Source organism: Ursus maritimus, unplaced genomic scaffold, assembly GCF_017311325.1.
Source record: "Ursus maritimus isolate PB19 unplaced genomic scaffold, ASM1731132v1 scaffold_33, whole genome shotgun sequence".
In the NCBI taxonomy this organism is placed as follows: Eukaryota; Metazoa; Chordata; class Mammalia; order Carnivora; family Ursidae; genus Ursus; species Ursus maritimus.
Window position 1 is genome coordinate 9,547,065 of NW_024425897.1, and position 17,590 is coordinate 9,564,654.

Here is a 17,590-nt window from a genome sequence, read left to right on the forward strand (position 1 = left end):
TATTACTCAAAACCTGAATACTCTTAAACTTGTTCTGTGTCTCTGACTTCACAAATCAGAAATTGGCGTAATTTTACTGAGGATCTATTCTGTGTGTAGTTTTGTTGCTATGTTGTTATGGTTATGACTTAGGGGGAAAAAAAATCAAACGAACTCCATGCCAAACAACGAGGAAAAACAGAGAAATATGAAACCACGATCTTTTCGGTTAAACAGGACTTTGGCTTGCTGGACCTTGGGCACCCGCACCTTGCCAAACTCTTAGATACTACGGGATCCCCCAGAACAAGGGAAGCCCGACCTTTGCACTTCAGGTCCAGCATGACAGACAGCGGGTGCCTCTTCAGCATCTCCTTGCGCTTGTCATCCAACTGAACTCCCAGTGTGGGTCGCCGGCGTTTCTGGACAAATGCAAGATCAAAGCAGATAAGCACCAGTGATACGAATTTCCCCCTTCCTTCTCCCTACAGGCCAGGGACTGCTGCCTGGGACCTGGGGCTTCAATTATCCAGCTGCCAGCCCTCCAGCAGCACTTTCTTTCCAACGTTTTTCTTCTGCTTCTAGGGAGAATAACACCTGCCAACTAGCAGGCCCCAGTGCGGCTGTGTGGCACACTCATGAGGGGAAACCGCTCTCACCGTGGTCTGCTCCTCCTCAGCATCTGAGTCGCTCTCGTCATCTGCAACCACAAAGAGAAGGCATCTAGAGGTGAGGGGGCTCCCAAGGCTCCCTAACGTGCCTCAACCCATGGGCCACAAAGGGGCCAAGACTCTGTGTCATTTGTAAGTGGGTTTCTTTAGAATGCATAATAAACTAATTTGCTGCTGCTTATTTGGTACAGAAAACATGGTGACGCAAGAAGAAGAAGAAGGATACCTCATAATCCCACTCCCCTCCCCCGTTTCTGAAATTGCTTTTTAATGCCATCCTATGAACCACAAGCCCCTCCACTGGTAGTGGTGGTGGTAGCAGTAACAGTAATATAAATAACAATAGCAGCAGCTCATACAATTTGAGCAGCTGCTGTGTGCCCGGAATGATGCTAAGGACTTTGCATGCATGCCCTCGCTTAATCCACATTTCTACATGAGGTATTACTACCCCATTTTGACAAGTGAGTAAATAAGCTCAGAAATGTTAAACAGCTTTCCCAGGATCAGTGAGCTCGTGAGTGGCAGGGCTGATATCCACAAGCAGTGCTTTTCCCTGTCTACCCTTGAGCATTAGGACATTAAAGTCAAGCTCCCTGATACTTAGAACTAATACAGCTAATTTCCAAATGCCCAGCACTGCCCTTGGGTGGTGACCCAGTGCCCCTGGAACCAGCTGTGAAGACTTGGGGGATGATCCCGACTACATTACCTTGGGAGTCTTCAGGAGGCTTAAACAGAGCCTTGGCTTCATCCACGCTGCCTTCAATTGCCACAGACAACGTCTTATCTGTGAGCAAGAAAAAGCTTCGTATGACAGCTGCTGAGGGAAGGAGCTAAGCTATACAAACAGGCTAGCTCTGGGACTGCATTTCTTCTGCCTTTGTCACAGGTTCTTACTGACTGGGGGGTGGGAGGGCAAAAGCCCTTTCTGCAGAAGAAGAAGAACACGGTAGGAAACTTAAGTCTTTTACCCATTGTTTACTGAGAACGAAGAACCCAAAGTGCAGATTTTTGGACAAGCACCATTGAGACAATGGTGAACACCTCTTTTCAGGCTTATACCAACACGCAATCCCAGCCTAGGGCCTAAAGCCAGAAAATACTTTTCTGCCAACTGTCTTAAAGATTCTCATCCAGAATCCATAACTGTCCACACTCCAGAAATGACGGCTCTCATGTAAGTGCTTATTCTCTATTCTGTCCTACACTAAGCATCTGGCTGGCATCGTCACATTTAACTGGGAGGCGGGACAGTGGATAGGAACTTGGACCCTATAGGCTAGTCCTAAATCTGAGTACCTGCCCCACAAACTCCTAAACACCTGGAAAGTTATGTCACTGCTCTGAGCCCCACTTTCTGCATCTATGAAATCCTGTCTTGACAAATGGGAGCTGCCCAGTTGGGTGGCAAGGACCAAATGAGCTGATGCTTGTTAAGTATAAACTTACTTTTTTCAAATTAATGTTTAACTTTCACAACAATCCTATGAGAGCCATATCATTATTATAGCTGTAAGGTGAGAAAATTAAGGCTCAGAGAAGTTAGATACAATAGCCAGAAGTAGCTAAGCTAGGATTCAAGACCAGGTCTATTCAACTTGGGCCGAGGAGCACAAATATAAGCAGGCTGTCCTATGCACCAGGACTGACACTTCCCTGGGTCACCCCTGGCCGGCCTTTGTGGAACTCCAGAAGTCTCGTGCTGAGAGGTCAAGATAGGCCACCATCCCTCCTGCTCCATTCAAAAGGGTATACAGATTATAGAGTCACAGGAGCCTGAAATGGTTTGCCCAACTGTACAAAGGAGGGATAGCAAACTTCCTCTACCTGGCAGGCCACTGAGATAATACTCCCAGGTGGCTGGCCACTGCTCTGACAGCCCTGCATGAACTCCCATACCTCACCCGAAACAAGCTGGTTGCCCCCACCAACCACTGACAAGTGCCAACATGTTCTGTTGGGTAACTAAATCCTGAAATTCTACTGTAAAATGGGAAAGGAAACAGGATAGGTTTAAACACAAAAGAAAAGAAAATTACTCACCCTGTCTAGGGGGCTGGGAGGATTTCATATGAGCTGATGATGGAAACAAGAAGGAGAACAAAAGGGAGGGAGAGGACCAGAAGGACCAGGAAAACACAAGAAGAGAGACAGTGATGTGTCGGTGCCCATGGCTGGGAGGAGAGGCATGCACTGGTGCGATACGTATCTGTCTGATGCGATGGGGTGAAGAAGAAAAGTTTAGGTGCTGGGTAAAAGCTGCAGTAGGGCAAAAGTTAGGGTCTCCAAAAACTTTTCAAAATCCTAGTGAAGTAAAGGGCTCCCTTAAGCTTAAAGCGGAGACATCTTCCCACTTGGTAATTCACTATAATGACATGCAGCTTGTTTGGGTGTGGCAAAAGCCTGGGAAAGCTGCCCAGGACCTGTGTTCACCAAGTCCTCTCTCTGAAGCGGAGCAAGAGGGGCCGATCCACCTGCCAAGCGTGCCTTGATGGGGCGAGTGTCTGGGAGCCCAGACAGGCTGCATGGGCACTGCACCCAACAGCTGACCAGCCAGGCTCATCAAAGATTCAAAGCCATCCATTCTGAAATGCCCACCAGATTAGTCTAGCCTCAGGCCAGCTGGTCAAAGCAGCCATGCTGGGTGGTGCGGCAGGGAGGCAGCATCTGTCACCTGTGGGCTTCTGAGCAGGACCAGGGAGATTTCCTCAGCGGGCAGGGTTTCCAAATGACTCAAACGGCCAAGGCTGCTGCTCCCACAGCCCCTCCTCCTCACCCACGCCCCATACTCACCACAAGCCTGCCCATATGCAGTGGCTTGGACAAAGAGGACATAAAGGGGAGGTGGCAGGTGTCTAGCTGTCTCATACTGCTTGTGAGCCTGGTCGAATGGCATGAACAGGTACTCTTGCACGGGGAGGGAAGCCTGCATGCAACAAAAGAAGAGTTTTTGTTTTCTCTTTTTAAGCAGTCCGTATGTGAAGAGGTGGCTCCTGAGTTACCATAATAGCTTTGCATTTACTAAAAATACATGATAAGCTAACAGAATAGGTAAAAAAGGTCAATACAAAAAAATCAATTTATATAAGCAGCAAACAGTAAGAAAAAGAACTTTAAAAAAGAGCCATTTCCAATAGCATTAAGAAAATATCAACTACACACTACGTAAGCCTCTACACAAAGGCCTGAAAAATGAAAGATCTAAATGAAAGGAAATATATGCCATGATAATGCCATCTTGAAATCAATTCACCCCAAAACAATCTACAGAGTGAATGCAATCCCAGTCTAAATCCTAGCAGGTGAAAATCGACTAGGTGATTCTAAAATTTATCATGTTAAATGCAAAGGGCCAGGGTGCCTGGGTGGTTCAGATGGTTAAGCGTCTGCCTTTACCTCAGCCTGGGATGGAGCCCCACGTTGGGCTCCCTGCTCAGCAGGGAGCCTGTTTCTCCCTCTCCCTCCCTCTGCCTCTCCCCGTGCCCATGCTCTCTCTCACACTTGCTCTGTCAAATAAATAAATAAAATCTTAAAAAAAAAAAAAAAAGGCTACAAAATTAAGCCAATGTGGTACTGGTGCCTGGATAGACAAATAGACCATACACAAATCTACACAGACATTTGATTTATGACAAAAGTGGCACAGCAGAGTGGGGAAAGAATGGTCTTTTCAATAAATGACCCAGCTGAATACCAACATGGGAAAAAAAATGAATCTGACCCTTACCTCACACTATGTACAACATTCCCTTCCAGGAAGCCTAGAGATCTAAACGTGAAAGACAAACAATAGAGCTTCTATAAGAAAACAAGAGAATATCTCCATGACCTTGGGACAGAGACAAATTTCTTAAACAGGACCAAAGCACTAACCATAAAGGAAAACACTGATAATTAGATCATATAAAAATTACGAACATCTGCTCATTAAAAGATACCATTATGGGTGCCTGGGTGCCTCAGTTGGTTAAGCGTCTGCCTTTGGCTCAGGTCATGATCCCAGGTTTCTGGGATTGAGTCCCGCATCAGGCCCCGGGCTCAGTGGGGAGTCTGCTTCTCCCTCTCCCCCACCCCCCTGCTCGTTCTCTCTCTCTCTAATAAACAAATAAAATCTCAAAAATAAAATAAAAGATTACATTAGGAGAGTGAAAAAGTCACAAAATGGGAAAAACACCTGCAAAAGTCATCTCTAAAAAATATAAGGAAGTCCAAGGCAAGAGACTCGAATAGGCCTTTCACAAATGAGTCAATCCAAAAGGTAATAAGCATAAAGGGGCTGTGCGCAACATCATTGGTGCTCAGGGAAAGGGAATTTAAAACCATAAGCAATGCCCTTCAGAATGACTAAAATTAAGAAGACTGGCAATATCAAGTGTTGGAGAGGATGTGGAGCAATTAGAACTTTCATATGGTGCTAGGAAATTTTGTAAATCAGTGCAATCCCTTTAGAAAACTGTTTCAGTGTCTGCCAAAATTAAATATATGCCTAGCATACTCTACAACCCAGCAATTTCATTCCTAGGAACATAGTCAACAGAAATATGTACACACAGGCACCAAAGGACAAAGAATGCTCACAGCAGCATTACTCATAAGCCCCAAACTGTAAGTACCTAAAATCAAATACTAAATATCAATGAAAATAAAGAACTCCTGGTGCTCACAACCGTACAGATGAATCGCACAAACATAATGTTCAGAAAAGAAGGCAGACGCAAGAGTATACTATTATATGATTCTATTTGTGTAAGTTCAAAAACAGGCCAAACTAACCTATGACGTTAGAAGTCAAGATAACAGGTTCCTGGGGGAGGTGAGGGTGGGAGGAGACAGTGACTGGAAGGGGAAATAAAACCGCTTCTGGAAAATCAGTAATGTTCTTTTTCTTGATTTGAGTGCCAGTTACAAAGATGTGTTCACTGTGAATATTCACTGAGCTATACACTTATGAACTGTATGCTTTTCTACACATAAAACTATTTTTTAAAACGTAATGTATGTTTAAAAAATTGCATTCAGGGTGCCTGGGTGGCTCATCTCAGCTCAGGTCTTAATCTCGGGGTCGTGAGTTCAAGACCTGCATTGGGCTCCATGCTGGGTGTGGAGCCTACTTAAAAAAAAAAAAAGTTGTATTCAAGTTTATAAAGCAAAAACTCCCGGGGCGTCTGACTGGCTCAATTGGTAGATCATGCGACTCTTGATCTCAGAGTTGACACCCTACATTGGGCATAGACTACTTTAAAAACAAAACAAAAAAACCTCCCAGTCTCCCAACCCCGAAGTAATTGTTCATGGTTTGCTATGAATAATGACTCTTCTAAGCATACACTGGACTCACATATATATTCATATAGATACTTTATAAGCAAAGGTATACAATGAAATAGTACTTTATGTCCTACAATGAGCATTGTTTTGTTTAATTATATGATAAATCTTTATTCTGTCCAATTATCTTATCAGTGGCATACTGTTCTGTATTTCCATCACAGCTGTAAGGCTTTACCACACTAGAATTTCTTTAACCTGTACCCTATTTAGAGATGTTTAGAGAGACTCCACTTAACAGGAAAAATTAAGGGGCGCCTGGGTGGCTCAGCCCATCAAGTGTCCAACTCTTGATTTGGGCTCAGGTCATGACCTCAGGGTCTTGAGATCAAGCCCTGCATTGGGCTCTGCACTGGGCGTAGAGCCTGGCTGTCCCTCTCCCTCTGCTCCTCCTCCCACACTCTCTCTCTCTCAAATAAACAAACAAAATCTTAAAAAAACAACAAAAAAAAAAACAGGAAAAATTAAGTACAACCCAAACTTTTAGTTTGTTTTCTTTTTGTCCTATTATGAAGCGCTACTGAGAATATTTGTTAACATTTCTAGTTCTATGCCCAGAGTTGAAGGGAGGAAATGTAGACCTTACCAAATCCTAGAAAAGGGAATTTTTTCTCTAGGGTCCTTTTGCAAAGTTCCTCCATATTAAACATCTAGCTTTTCATATTAAACATTTTCATATAACATTTACTCTGCTACACAAAATTATGAGGATTTAGAGGGGTGCCCGGCTGGCTCAGTCGATAGCGCATGTTACTCTTTAGGGTCTTGAGTTCATGCCCCATGTTGGCATAGTGTTTACTTAAAAAACAAACAAAACCAAAAAAACCTTAAAAAAAAAACAACTATCAGGATTTAGAGCACACCTAGCTTTACAGAGGAAATAAAAATCAGATCATCTATAAAGAAAGACATTACGTTTTACATTGCATTTCTAAAGTGAGGACTTTTCCTCCCAAGGTACCTAACAGCTTTCAAATATGAGTAAAGTTCTTTTCAGAGAGAGTACATCTGCTGAACAACTGCCCCCAAGATGCAGTCAGGGAGTCTAACAGACATCCACAGAAGCAGGCTTAGATGCCTAGAGGCTATGGGGCTGGTGGAAACCATTCTGGGGGTAAATTAAACCTATAGTTTGCAAAGGTATTTTACCTAAAGCAGCTCTGGGTGAAAAGAAAACATCCCAGATAAATGTGTGTATATGTTCCTGAGCCCACCCAGCAGCATCTCTTCCTCCCAGAACACGTTACCGTACGGGCTGGGTAGAAACTGCAAACAGGACCATCCTTGCACTGGGCTTTGACACCCACTAGGGTAACACACCTGGCAAAACCCAAAGGGAGATATGGCTGCTGGAGGCCTCAGGTAAGAAAGATCTCGCTGAATACTGAAGGCAAAGCAAAAGGTCAATGCTGGGGAATATGGGAGAGAGTCTCACCTGCATGATGCTATTTAGGCGAGGCTGGAGACTGCTTAGGTACTCCTTCTTCACCTCAATCTCCTTAAGGATCTTCTCCTTGTTGGAGAGGCACTCTCGGTACTTCTCTGCCAGCCTATTGGGAAAGGACACACCACTGTCACTCAAAGCTCCTCAAAGATCTCCCGACACACCTAATGACTGTCACAATCCACCTAATGAAACAGTCATGATTAACTGATGTTTACCTAGTACTTACTGTGTCAAGCACTTGGAGAACTCTTTATAAGCATTACTGCATTTAATCCTTATAAAAATCCTGGAAGATAGGGACTCTTCTTTTCCCCAAAGGAAGAAACAAAGGCTCAAAGAGGTAGGTAACTTGCCCAAGGTCATCCAGCTAAAATCTAGTACAAAGCTGGGCTTTGAATCCATGCCTGTCTGGCTCCAGAGGCTCTGTCCATTAACCACTAGGGAATATCCCTGTGTCATTTCCTGTTCCCCTTCTTGCCTCTAGGGTCTAGAGCCAAAACTTTCACAAATATGTGGACCTAGCAACTATAGGATCCAAATGAGGCCTACAAACTGGCCTGTGTGGGGCAGCGTGGTGATGGATTCTGGACCACAGGAATACAACACTCATGGTTTAGCCTGTCCCAAGGCAAGCCATGTACTGGACAGGGGAGTGACGGGCCAGTCCCATCTGCTAAAAACCTGACACCAATTCCATAAGAACCACACTTAGTGCTTATTAAATTCATAACACGGACCAAAGGCATAGAATACATTCTATAACGGGGGAAAAAAAGAAAGAAAAACACCTGTTTCTCCAATGGAAAACGAGCAAATGTGTCAACCAAAAGCCCAAGAATTCTCATACAAACATGGGCAAGAAAGTCACTGTAACGAAAGGGACGCAGCCATGAAAGATCCGGTATGAAAAATACACTATCCCCTTAAAAAGACCTAAAATAAATTACCCAGTAATACAATTAATAAATAAAAGATCTTTATTAGTACAGGAAATTTTTATATGTAAAGGTGGGCCCTGAAGCATAATTTATGATAGCAAAAAAGTGGTAACTAAAAGTCCAATCCAATAGAGGAAAGATTATGTAAATTTTAATTTGTCTATACATAGGAATGCCATATAACCTTCTGAAATAGTGCTTGCAAACCATTAAAGTACCACAGGGACAGTCTTAGAGGCAGAGGAAAAAGCAAAAGAAAAATATTAAATTTACAATACAAAAGGTATTTAGGTCTCAGGTGTTAACATTTTAAAGAAAAAGTCACTCCAATTTTCTTTTAACAGCCGTAAGCAATTCCAGCCCCACCATGATGATGTTGGTCAAGTTTAAATTATCAGGTGTGAATTAATCACAAAATGGGATTTGGTCTTAAACCATTCTACTGGTTCCAGAGAACTTTGCTGTGTGGTTGTGGGTTGTGCATGACAAAGCACTGTCCCCATGGTTAAAGGTCTGTGTCTGTACAGGTTAACAAGGTCAGGAAGGATACACAACCTTTTCCGCTGTTCCAGCTCCCAGTCCAGACGTGCAAGGGTTTGCTGGTGAGGGTCTCCCATGGTGACTTCAGCCTTACTAATATCTGGAGGAGCCTCCTTATAAAACTCCTCTAAACTGACCAGATCAATTTCTTCATGCTTCGACCTGCAGGGAAAAGTAGATGTCAAGTTGCTGTTCTCAGGATCCCAAACCATGGATTAAGTGGGCCCACAGTTCCCTCCATGTATGCTTGCTTAAACCTCCTCTACAACTACCCAGGAACCTGGAATCCGGTCTTCTCAGCAAATGCTCGTTAGTAAATGTTTCATTCTGAAGAGAGGTAGTTGGTGACATACCATAGGATCCTTATCCATGGTGTCCAAATTTTTTTTTTTTTTTAAAGATTTTATTTATTTATTCGACAGGATAGAGACAGCCAGCTAGAGAGGGAGCACAAGCAGGGGGAGTGGGAGAGGAAGAAGCAGGCTCATAGCGGAGGAGCCTGATGTGGGGCTCAATCCCATAACGCCGGGATCACGCCCTGAGCTGAAGGCAGACGCTTAACCGCTGTGCCACCCAGGCGCCCCCCCATGGTGTCCAAATTTTTATCCATGAATTAGCTGAAGAGTTGGAAGGGATGCTCCAAGCTTAGCAAAAGAGTAAGAACTAAAAAAGTCAATAAAAACACTACCGTCTAGGCCTAGACTGCCAGGTTGAAACCAAGAATTGATATTTAACAGGAAAAAAAAGTAAAGGTCTGCATTTAAGTTCAAAATATTAACCGCATAAGCACGGGATGAGGAAGAGCCAGCATGGCGTAACGATCTAGAGGCTTCAACTGTTGTGTATATAGTTACGCACAAGAAGAAATCCAATGCTTTTTCCTGTATTAGCACCGTAGTGCGCAGGCTGGGGACAGACTATGGTAATAACAGCAGCTACCAGGTATTAACCACCGCTGCGTGCCGGCCTCACCTCACTTATTTCAGGGTAACTCTAATCAAATGGGGATTTCTATCCATATCTCAAATGAGATGGAAACTTCCACGGTCAAGCAGCTTGCCCAAGGTCACACAGCTAGTGAGTGGCAGAGCTGGGATTTGACCAGAGCCAAGGGTGGTCACCTGCCTCTCCATAGGCCAGGGTTCTATTGTATTCTGCATCTGTCAGCTTTCATCTGACTGATCGTTATAGCTTGGGGCACCACATTCTTTTGTTTTTAATATCTTTTTATTTTTAAATAGTTTAAGATACACAGGAAGTTTCAAAAATAGGACAGAGAGTTTATTTCCTCTGTGTACCCTTCCCCTGGGTTCCTCCAATGATAATACCTACACATAGTACATTGTCAAAACCAGGAAACTGACAATGACACAATACTATTAACTCAGGTACAAACCTGATACAGATCTCACCTCTACTAGTATTTAACTATTATATTATTACATGATGAATCTGTTCAGCAGATAAAGATACCTCTCAAAAATCAGCATAATTATCAAAAATACACCAGACTCAATGATTGATACGCCCCTCTCACAAATAAAACCTGCCTCAGGGGCCTGGGTGGCTCAGACGGCTAAGCGTCTGCCTTCAGCACAGGTCATGATCTCAGGGTCCTGGAATCAAGTTCTACATCAGGCTTCCTGCTCAGTAGGGAGTCTGCTTCTCCCTCTCCCTCTGCTCCTCCCCCCTGCTCGGGTGTGTGCTCTCTCTCTCAAAAACAACAACACAAACCCTGCTTCTTCTCAGTCTGCACAAGTAGGTTTGACCCAGCAAGAATACATTCCCTTCTCTTCCTCTGTCTACTCTTTCTTCCTTCTCATTTCTCAGCTTGGATTTGCCAAGAGGCATTACATTTTAAGATGGACACTGAGAAACTATAGTTTGTTCACCCGAAGGCAGCTAAATAGCAAGAAGTTCAGGTTCCGAAGAATAAAATTCACTTGCAAAAATGAATGGCTGGAACTTTAGAGAGGAAAAACTGGGCCAAAAGGTTAAAAGGATTTAACTGAAAGGGAGTTACTCCCATGCAAGGTGCCCAGGAATCAAACTGGTAATGTAAAGGCCCCTGCTGGAAAAAGACAACTGCTTTTGACCAGGTGCAGAGCTCAGAACTTAAAAAAGTCAGACAGGCTTCTGAGGTTCTTTGTGCAGCCTGAAAACACTGCTTCCAATTCACCCCTCAAAGTGATCTATTCATCCTCGTCCCAGATCCTGCAATCTCCAAGCCCGTCTGATTTTTTTTTAAGGAGACTAGCTCACAATGAACTATGTAGGAAAAAGCAGTTACTAATAGACTATTTTGCCAAAGGCTGTTCTCCAAAACTCACTTAAACTCCAGACATTTGGTGATCTCTTTCTGCAGGTGCATCACCTCATACAACAGGTTCTGGAGCTGCAGGTGATAGGCATCTACTTTCTGCTTGGCCTGAAAGGAGGACAAGGTCAGAAGTGAGTGGGGCAGATCAGAGAAGAAGCAAACTCAGACAAGAGGTAAAGGTGATTAAGAAGGGAATGTGGGGAAGAGGAACGAGGAGGATTAAACCTCTCAATTTCTACCTCATGGGTCTGATCTCTTCCTTTCTTCAACCTGATGTGGGCTAATCGGTTAAGCTTCTTTAGAGTCATGAAATGAACACAGCTCTGGATCCTTCGATCTTCTATCTCAACTGCCTGCAGGCAAAGAAAGCTGGTAAAGATCTTGTCAACAGGTGCTGGCTCAGCTTCCTTCAGCCCCTCGCTTCTGACCCAGCCCCATCCAAGGCCAAAAACAGATACTGGAAGGAACTCAGAGCCAAGAGAAATGTCAGTGGGAAATGGAAGAATGACTGTATAAGGGAAATGCTTAAAGTTCCCAGGCAAAAAACCAATTTCTGCTTGGACTGAAGTAACAAGAATTGAAGGAGCAAGTGCAGCCAATGCACAATTAGTATCTGTCCCTACATATTGTATACAGAGATCATAAAAACAGCAACGCCCTGCCATACAATTTGACCTCTAAGAATAACATTACAGAATATCTTGAATGAAAATCACAGAATTACAACTATAAAGCTTGACCACAGTAAAATATGATGTAATAATCATAACAATACTGGCTAGTGTAAGCACAAATAAGTGAGATTCTTGGAAATATATGGGTTTTTAGTCATTATTTAGTTTCTTTACCCCAAAGTCTGGTTCATTCATTTAATGTTAATAATTTCATTTCTGGTCTCTATGACATTCTTGTACATATTCATCCTTAAAACAGCAAAGGACTTTACACACATCATTCCTCAAAACCTGGCAAAATGCCCAGCGTATGGTGTCACTTGGATGAATTATCAAATTACAGTTATGAGAAAAATTAATTGTCCCGAACTTTTGTAACTGTGATTGGTGGCTGGATGGTGATGACATGCTCCAATAGGTTAATGGCATCGGAGCCCCCAGACTCTCTGGAGCCCCCAGACTCCAACCACCTGATCATGGCTAGGACAGAAGACCAAGATGAGGAAGGGCTCTGATGGGTGCAAAATAAATCCATCCATGCAAACCTACCAGTTTCATGTCTGCCCAATCCCAGTTCCACTCCTTACCACATCCTTGCCTCCTCTGCTCTTCAGGTCCTGGATCTCAGCCATGAGCCTCTGCAACTCCTGGCATGTGTACTTGTACAGCTCATAGTCTCTGCCAGGGTCCCGAAGGTCCACTTCAGCTTCCTCACTGTAGTATTTACCTTCCTGTGGAGGCAAGGATACAGGCCTTGGGTGGGGAATAAAAGTCTCCCTGTTGGGACCGGGGACACTTGGCTGAAACCAGTAACAATGAAACCCCAAATCAGGTCTCTAAAAAATGTGGTCCTCAAATCAAATGTTTTTCTTCTTTTCAAAATGAAAAAGAATTCATTCCACTTTTCTTCTTTCTAATTATAAAGTAATGCATGCTTGGTGTCAGAGACTCAGAACACAGTGAAAAGTGAGTTGCCTGTAATCTCACCTCCCAGCCTGAAGTAACTATTTTTAAGACTGTGGATAAACACACATTTTATTTTTAAACAAAACGGGATCATACTGTCCATGCTATTTATTGCAAGTTCTCATCCCAATAAATTTAAACATCCATCAAAATGGCTGCATGATAACCCACTATACAGATGAACTAGAATTCATTTAACCAAATTCCTACTGATGAGTGTTTAGATGGCCAAATCAAGCTTTAGCAAAGACTAAAATATCACGATTGGTCACCCTTTAGAGTGAACAGAATACACTTCTTGAAAAGTCCACTATAGTTAATAATACTGTACTGCATATCTGAAAGACGCTAAGGCAGTAGATCTTAAAAGTTCTCATCACAAAGTTGCCTGAGTGGCTCAGTGAGTTAAGTGCCGGACTCTTGATTTCAGCTCAGGTCCTGATCTCAGAGTTGAGAGTTTAAGTCCCATGTCAGGTTCCACGCTGAGCGTGGAGCCTACTTAATTAAAAAAAAAAAAAGTTTTCATTAGAAGAAATAAAAAAATTTTTTTTTTAAGATTTTATTTATTTATTTGTCAAAGAGAAAGAGCAAACACAAGCAGGAGAAGCGGCAGGCAGAGGAGAAGCAGGCTCCCCGCTCAGCAAGGAGCCCAACATGGGACTCAATCCAGGACCCTGCTATCATGACCTGAGCTAAAGGCAGACACTTAACCGAATGAGCCACCCAGGTGTCCCAAGAAATAAAAATTTTAACTATACATGGGGATGGATGTTAACTAGACTTTAGAGGTGATTATTTCACAATATATACAGATGTCGAATCATGTTGTACACCTTAAATTAATATAATGTTGTATGTCAATTATATCTCAATAAAAAAGGAATCAATACCTGCAAAATGGATAAGGTTCTTTGTTAATCTAGATTTCCTAAATCTGAGGAAAACATGGTTTTCTACTTAAATTCAAGCTCTTATGTTTCTCTATTATAGTTAAAAAAAAAAAAAAAAGTAGGGTGCTTGGGTGGCTCATTCAGTTAAGCATCTGCCTTCGGCTCAGGTCACGATTCCAGGGTCTTGCGATAGAGCCCCACATCAGGGTCTGGGTTCAGCTGGGAGCCTGCTTCTCCCTCTTCCTATGCCCCTCCCCTCATTTGTGCTTGCTTTCTCTCCTGCACTCTCTCTCAAATAAATAAAATCTTAAAAAAATAAGAAAAAATAACCAACCGAACAATCAAAACAATTAAGTCATAAATTAGCTTGACAGTTTCAAAGACAGAGAATCAGTAAAAGAAGACTCTGCTGACCACAAGAGCTCTCAGGCCACAGAAGAGATTCTGTGGGGATGTTGCTCTGTACCATTTCAGTAGCAGACCAGGGATGCCACATCTCCAATCAGTGGTGGTTTGCTACAGATACTGGCTTCTTCTGACCATCAGGAAAAATGGAGACACACACCATACTAGAACGCAGCCTCTGTTCAGACACTTTTTATGTCTAATATAGGTTTGTTGGTTCTTGGGATGCTGCAGCTAAACCAGATGTAAATACTCAGGTTTGTACAACCAAGAGAAGTCCAGGCACCTGGTCAAGCAGACGCCACCTGGGAGGTTGTCCCTGTGACCCTCAGCTGTGCAATCTCACAGCAAGATGCTTGACTAGGAGCTGTAATTTCTCAGCAGTGCAGCAGCCCTGGCTCATCTCACCTGCTCTGTGTCAGAACGGTTACGCTTCCCTTCAGCTGGAGCGCCATCACTTCGGATCACTTTGGGCTTCCGTTTTTTGCTCGATTCTGATGACATGGTTGTTTGGTGAGGTCAGGAGGAAACCTGTTAAAAGGAGGAAACTTCTAAGATTTTTCAGAGTTGGAGCTGGAGATTTTCCTAGGGTCAGAATACTGAAGTCTAACTAGTAGTTCTAGCCACTTACACCCTTGTTAACTCAAAAAATAAAGTCACTCAACCCTCCAAAACCTCAGTTTAATCCTCTCTAAAAGGGGGGAGGGGTGCCTGGGTGACTCAGTCAGTTAAGCCACTACCTTCAGCTCAGGTCATGATCCCATGATCCCAGGGTTCTGGGATAGAGCCCCTTGTTGGGCTCCCTGCTCAGCAGGGAAACTGCTTCTCCCTCTCCCCCAATGCTTGTACTCTCTCCCTCTCTCTTAAATGAATAAATAAAATCTTTTAAAAAATAAAAAGGGGGGGGCGCCTGGGTGGCTCAGTCGTTAAGCGTCTGCCTTTGGCTCAGGGCGTGATCCTGGTGTTGTAGGATTGATCCCCACATCACGCTCCTCTGCTGGAGGCCTGCTTCTTCCTCTCCCACTCCCCCTGCTTGTGTTCCCTCTCTCGCTGGCTGTCTCTCTCTCTGTCAAATAAATAAATAAAATCTTTAAGAAAAGAAAAAAAATTAAAATAAAAAATAAATAAATAAAAAGGGGGAATGAGGCACCTGGGTGGCTCAGCGGACTCTTGATCTCAGCTCAGGTCTTGATCTCAGGGTTGTGAGTTCAAACCCTGCATCAGGCTCTGCCCTAGGTGTAAATCCTGCTCAAGATTCTATCTCCCTCTGCTCCCCATCCTCCCTCCCCCACTGCGAGCACTCTCTCTCTCTCTAAGGGGGGAATCATCCCACAGCCTATCCAAAAAAACCTCATCTTTTCCAGCTCCACCTCCTGTAAAGTCACCACAATCATATCCCTGACTAAACTCCTCAGCCTAGCATATATACCCATTCCCAATAGTATTGATTGATCACTGCAAGCTGGACCTGATCTAAGCACTTTAAGGGTATGTTCTCACTTGATCCTTATAAGAAACCTTTCAGATAAGAACAAGTACCCTTTTATAGATGACAACATTGAGGTTCTGAAAGGTGAATGAAGTGCCGAAGGTCACACGGCTATTATGCTAAAGCCTGGGTCCACCTGACACCACATCAGTGCTCTTGACAACTACATTACTGTGACACCAGCGTGTCTTGCTACCATCTCACCTGGCAATGCCATCAACTCTCTGGTTGGCCCTAACATTTAAAAGAATAGAACCTACATTGCATGGGGCTCCAAGGTCACAAAGCATCCTCCTTCTGCTACCTCTCCTAGATGGCACCAGAGCCCCCTCAGGTGGGCAGCACTATCCCCCTAACCCCAGCAAATCTGTCACCCACATTTACTGAAGGAAACAATGGCTCATGGTAGTGAGTCCGAGAAGCCCTGAGTTGGAGTCTCCACTCTACTATTTTACAGCCATGAGTTCTAGGACAAGTTGCTTCACTGTTCTCTCGGCCTACTTCCTCACAGATCAAACGAGAGTAAGAGTCCCTACCTCAGGGGTTGCTGTGGACATTGACACAGGAGGCACTCTGCTGGGGAAGGTGATGAAGATGACCTAGGAGTGAGGCCTTAGATGGTACACGGGTGATCTGAAACAATGCTGAACACCTAAGGAGTAAGTTAATCCCTTTTCAATTCTTTTTAGAAACTTCTGATTGCTTCAAGGAGAACATCTCATTTCCCTAGTTTGTCTTTAACATCTGTGAACATCGGTGTCCCTTTGTTAACAAGCGGACTGTGTCTCAGAGCCTTAGACAATGAAATCTAGCCAAAATTAACAATGTTTTCATGTTACATATATTAATTTTTATCGTTACCTTCTGCATAGGACAAGTCTCCATTTAGGGGAGAGACTTAAAATTTTCTCTTAAAGAAAATTTACGTTTAAGAAGTATAAGGTGACTCGATTAAAACCCTTTAGCAGAGTCTTAAACGGTAAACTGGGCAAAACCCACAAAGTTGGGACGCGAAAGGCTGAAATGCGGGAAATCCTGACTTCGGAAACCCAGTAAAGAGAGCCTGGCACACGTCAGCACACAATAAATGTGAGCTATTGTCACCACCACCTTCGACATCAACATCATCGTCGTCACCTAAAGGCTACCATGTGGGGTTCGACGCTGCGGCAGCCAACGTTTTCACCTGAAGAGACGGAGCACGCGGCGCCAAACGGCTGGGAATCCCGGAAAGTGCGCACGGAGAACTCGGGTCGGCCCCCCAGCCTGGGGACGCCCTCCCGGAGGTCTGCACCTCGGTCCCAGAGCACCCAGCCCCGCCCCTCCGACCGGCCCACTCCTCACCGCTCGGAAGCCCGAACCGGTCGCGGGAGGCTAGCCACTTCCGGCGGCTGAGAGACGTCTTCCCGTACACCATAGAGAACCGGAAGGAAAGAGTGGCTGGCCGGAAGCGAAGCGCGGAGGCCGGAAGCGAAGCGCAGAGGCCCCGAAGGGCAGCCGGCGCGTGGGGCAAGCGGCGACTGGGCGGCGTGGGAGCGGCGGAGGCCGCGGCTGTGGAGTTCTCAGGGTGGGAACCAGGCGCCAACACCACCACGCTGCCCTCTAAAACCAAGAAACTGAGGCTGCAAGGGCAGATTCTTTGCCCCGTGTACTCTTTCCTCAGCGCCTAAAGCAACGTCCTGCAGCTAGTAGGCGCTCTGCCTACTATTATTAGTTGAATGAGTTTGTCGTATGCCCAAGATAACACGAGAGCTCGGTAGTGCCGAGATTCGAACCCCTGTGGATTTGCCTTCATAACCTGTATCTTTAACCATTGTTATATTCGCCCAAACATCCTACACTAGTGAAGGCAGCAAGTCAGGGAAGGCATTCATTCCCTTAACGCTTGTTTTTTTCCACGGATGCATCAATAGTTTCTCCATTTGCTTACAGCAGAGTCA

The 17,590-nt window shown here is 44.3% G+C and overlaps 1 protein-coding gene across 4 annotated transcripts in view; it reads right to left on the reverse strand.

Annotated features, from left to right (window-relative positions):
- Positions 1–17,077, reverse strand: part of THOC5 (THO complex 5) — a 33,823-nt gene extending 16,746 nt beyond the window's left edge. Inside the window, exons 1-12 of one of the 4 annotated variants that reach the window (XM_008686717.2) lie at positions 16,995–17,077; positions 14,570–14,692; positions 12,488–12,631; positions 11,466–11,579; positions 11,237–11,334; positions 8,922–9,068; positions 7,417–7,531; positions 3,447–3,579; positions 2,697–2,729; positions 1,363–1,440; positions 639–679; positions 302–401 (exon numbers count right to left, since the gene is read on the reverse strand). In XM_008686717.2, coding sequence (XP_008684939.1) covers positions 302–401; positions 639–679; positions 1,363–1,440; positions 2,697–2,729; positions 3,447–3,579; positions 7,417–7,531; positions 8,922–9,068; positions 11,237–11,334; positions 11,466–11,579; positions 12,488–12,631; positions 14,570–14,665 — 1,099 coding nt within the window. In that variant the 5' untranslated portion in view covers positions 14,666–14,692; positions 16,995–17,077. The other 3 variants (XM_008686716.2, XM_008686715.2, XM_008686718.2) reach the window with 3 other exon arrangements.
- Between the last annotated feature and the right edge of the window lie 513 nt (positions 17,078–17,590).